The sequence below is a fragment of the Chionomys nivalis genome, chromosome X (assembly GCF_950005125.1).
Source record: "Chionomys nivalis chromosome X, mChiNiv1.1, whole genome shotgun sequence".
NCBI lineage: Eukaryota > Metazoa > Chordata > Mammalia > Rodentia > Cricetidae > Chionomys > Chionomys nivalis.
Window position 1 is genome coordinate 117,845,047 of NC_080112.1, and position 4,120 is coordinate 117,849,166.

General features: G+C 50.4%; 1 protein-coding gene across 1 annotated transcript; it reads right to left on the reverse strand.

Moving 5' to 3' along the window:
- Positions 1-348: 348 nt before the first annotated feature.
- Positions 349-3,805, reverse strand: Slc25a5 (solute carrier family 25 member 5). Its single transcript, XM_057759573.1, has 4 exons — positions 3,589-3,805; positions 2,141-2,627; positions 1,231-1,371; positions 349-762 (listed from the first exon to the last, which is right to left on the reverse strand). Exons 1-4 carry the CDS (start codon positions 3,697-3,699, stop codon positions 605-607), a joined length of 897 nt encoding a protein of 298 aa, XP_057615556.1. The 5' UTR covers positions 3,700-3,805; the 3' UTR covers positions 349-604.
- Positions 3,806-4,120: the final 315 nt, after the last annotated feature.

Below are 4,120 nucleotides of genomic sequence, written 5' to 3' on the forward strand. Positions count from 1 at the left end.
AATGAATTGGGAATATTGACAAGTACATATGCAAGGTATTCCTTGAAAAATTGATTGACAATTCATTTTATAAATTATGCAGCTCATCTCAGCTGGGCAGTGGTGGCACACCTTTAATTCCAGCACTTGGGAGGCAGAGGCAGGCAGATCTCAAAGAGTTCGAGGCCAGCCTGGTCTACGTAGTGAGTTCTAGGACAGCCAAGAGCTGTTACATAGAGAAACCAGACCTAGTCTCAACAAAAGATTTCCTCACCTTGGGAAGATACTGAACTCTATTCACATATAATGCTTATCCACACACAAAGCAGATTTTTATACGGAAAAGAGACCACAAACAAAACTGTCTTTAGATATTTTTTATTTCCTCAATTTTTATTATCAGGAGTGACTGAAATAAAAAATATAATTGAGTCCCATCATTATTGTCATTATGGAAATGGCTTTAAGAGAAAACTGGTCAGATGAATATTATTGCTTCCCACTTTTCAACTGGTAAATAGTTGCCATTGATAAAACAGACAAGCCCAGAGAATCTGTCCAGAATGTTCAAGATATGGTGTATTATACAACATGCCTGTTCTCGGGGAGAACACCTACGACATAATTATGTGTACTTCTTGATCTCATCATACAAGACAAGCACAAAGGCACCACCCATGCCCCTGAGAACGTTGGACCATGCACCCTTGAAAAAGGCCTTGCTTCCTTCATCACGAGCAATCTTCCTCCAGCAGTCGATCGTGCCTGTATACATGATGTCAGCTGCGAAGAATAAAGACACGGAGTTGATGACTATAGACCAATGAACGCCCCCATGTTCGGAACACTAAAGAAAAACAGCCCCACCTTTAGAAAGCAATTTCAGGCTTTTTTTTGCGGGGGAGGAGTGTCATGAGGATGGAATCCTGGGCCTTGTGCATTCTAGGAAAGCTCTCTATGAGCCATTCAAGCACTCAGTGCCAGTTTTAAATCCAGTATTTCTACAACAGCACAGGCAATGCTTAAGTATTAATGTTGTGACTGGAGAACAGGGATGACCTCTTAATATAATTTAGGCACCCCACGTGACAGGCATCTAAAGGGCTGCTTGCTCCCAAGGCAGTTGTGCAGCCAACATGGCTGCTATCACCTCCATCCCTTCTACACCGTCTACAGTGTTTTATGGCACTGGAGATTGAATCCAGGGCAGCCATCACCAGTTTGTGGCCACAACTTTTGATTAGAACTTACTTCCTTTGCGTCCTGACTGCATCATCATACGACGGCGAACCGTGTCAAAGGGATAGGAAGTTAAGCCAGCGACAGCGGTGACAGACTGTGCAATCATCCAGCTGATGAAGATGTGAGTGTTCTTGGGATCTGGAAGCATTCCTGAAAAGATATATATATTAGTTAATCAAAATGCAGTTTTGCCGACCTATTTTCTACACTCAAACAACACTGTATCTATCAGAAATTTTATATTGGAAGAATTCGGCTTCTTTCAGGAATTAATAAAAAAATTGGCCTTCTGGAATGTTAGGTAGATGCAATGATCTTTCAAATTATCTCTTAACAGCTTCAGGTCGGGTGGTGGCGGCAGCACATGCCTTCAATCCCAGCACTTGGGAGGCAGAAGCAGGGGGGATCTCTGTGAGTCTGAGACCAGCCTGGTCTACAAAAGCTAGTTCCAAGACAGCCAGAGCTGTACAGAGAAACCCTGTCTCAAAAAACCAAAACCAAACCAATAAATAAATAAATAAATAAGACAACCCCACCTCCAAACAGCTTTATAGCTTAGTGTGATTGTACAACAGTGTAAGCCTGAAATCAGAGGTACTTGGGAAGCTGAGGCAGGAGGACCTTATCAAAGAAACAAATCAGGAGCTGGGTGTGGTAGTCTGCACCCTTTAATCCTAGCACTCAGGAGTCAGAGGCAGGTGGATGCCTGTGAGTTGGAAGCCAGCCTGGTCTACATAGTGAGTTCCAGGCCAGCCAGGGCTACAGTGAGACACCTCAAAGAAAAAAAGAGAACAAAAGAAACTAGGGCTTGGGATACAGCTCAGTACTGGATTAGTGTGCACAAGGCCCTTAGGTGGAGTTCCCAGCACTGCAAACATATCCAAAGCTCCCACAATGTCTAAGCATATAGCATACTTACCCTTTGCAGTGTCATAGATGCCAAAGTAGGCAGCTCGGTAGATGATAATGCCCTGGACTGACACATTAAAGCCTTGGTACAGGCCCCTAATCCCATCAGATTTGTAGATCTTAACCAGGCAGTCACCAAGGCCTTTGAATTCCCTTTCAGCTCCAGCTTTGCCCACATCAGCTGCTAGACGGGTACGGGCAAAATCAAGGGGGTACACAAAGCACAAAGATGTGGCCCCAGCGGCACCACCTGATGCCAGGTTCCCTGCAAAGTAGCGCCAAAACTGGGTCCTCTTGTCCACACCACCCAAAAATATCTGCTTGTATTTATCTTTGAAGGCAAAGTTGAGAGCCTGGGTGGGGAAGTATCTGATGACATTGGCCAGGTTACCACGCCAGAAGGACAGGACTCCCTGTTCCTTGGGGATACGAACCACGCAGTCTATAATGCCCTTGTATTGCTTATCTGCCGTGATTTGCTTGCTGGCATGCTGCACCTGATGGACAGGAAGAAGGCAATAGGGACAGTTACAACCACAGAGAAGGGACAAGGGAAGAACACACACATATATAATCTTTAAGGTTGGTTCCCCTTTCCCCAAATCCAGCTTTCAGAATCACACGGATTCCTAAGTGCTGACACCACCACAGGGGTAAGCCTCCACCTCTGGAGTGAGGCGCCCTCAAGCGGACCTATGACCTTTAGACCTGGAAGAAAGGTCATTCCCTCCACGTGAGGTTCAGAGGCACTAGGGTGGGACCTACATAGGACACGGTCACCTTGGTGACCACGGTCAACTTCTCAGGTCTCCTGAGCTGCTTCCTCTCCGCCCCACCCCCACTTTTGTTCTGGGAGTGTGTGGGGGGGTGATTAAATTGCACTCGCGAGTGCCCTCTAGAGGCACAGCTCGGCGAGCGCGCGGCAGGAAGGCCGGCGGCGAGGGGCTGCGCGGGGGCGGACGTAGCAGGCACATGCTCTTCCCGGCGTCCACTTCCGGCCCGCCGGCCGGCGAGGTTAGACCGCGTTGTTCGCAGGCGGCGGCGCGGCCGCCGAACCGGTCCGCGTGGCCTATGCCCCGAGCTGTAATCTCCTTGCCGTGACCTTGAGGTTCTCGGTAAGGCCAGGTGTTGTTTGCCAGCGCCTGCTTTCAGGCCTACTGCCCTTGCCCAGAAAGCCGGGGTGGATGGTGTCTCTCGGGCTGCCCTAGCCTAGTTCTCGGTGCCGGGGACGGCCCCAGCGCCTCCGCTCCCTCTGGCCCCGACCACTTGCGACACTCAAACTCCCAAGTCCTTAAAGACGCCTTCTTCCAGTTTGCTTTTCGGTCTGACTCTGTGGCCAGGCCCCGGGCTTCACCTCGCCCCAAGTCTACTGATTGAACCCCACTCTCCCGCTAGGGTACCCCCCTTTCTGTGCAGATCCCCCACTTCCTGCCTGGGCCCCTCGATCTCAGGACGTACCTGCAGCAGCAGCTTGACCCGCTCGATGGGCGCTACCGCCGTCTTGGAGATGGCCGCGGCCACTCCACCTGCCAAGAAGTCCTTGGCGAAGGACACAGCGGCATCTGTCATGTTGAAAGAGAAAGAAAAGGCAGGGGAGCGCGGAACGGCACTGGCTTGACAACCGGCTTCAACTCCCGGACTCTGGGGCGGAGCAAAGCAAATGGCCGATTTATATAGTGGCAGCCAGGCGCTGAGCTGCCGGCGTAAGGGGCGGGCCGAGGCAGGCGCCCAGCACAGGCGCGCAGAATGGCTGAGCCGCTGAGTGGCTGGGGACCTGCGGGAGGAGCCCGGAGAGGTCGCCCTCCCAGCCTTGCCTGCCCTTGGCACCTGATCAGGCCCGAGTATGGGGCGGCTGCCGGCAGAACCTACAACTTCGGTGTTCGACCCTGAGAAGGGTCAGGGAAAGGTGAGGAAGGCTGAAGATAATTTTGTATCCAAAGGGGAAAAAACAAACAAACAAACAAAAAAACCCAAACAAAACCCAAAACCC

Bases quoted from the DNA above. Each gene is read 5' to 3' on its own strand.
- Slc25a5 (XM_057759573.1), bottom strand. From the start codon at position 3,699: ATGACAGATGCCGCTGTGTCCTTCGCCAAGGACTTCTTGGCAGGTGGA. The intron at 2,628-3,588 runs GTACGTCCTGAG...CCTGTCCATCAG, and splicing joins GGGTCAAGCTGCTGCTGCAG to GTGCAGCATGCCAGCAAGCA. The intron at 1,372-2,140 runs GTAAGTATGCTA...ATATCTTTTCAG, and splicing joins CATCTATGACACTGCAAAGG to GAATGCTTCCAGATCCCAAG.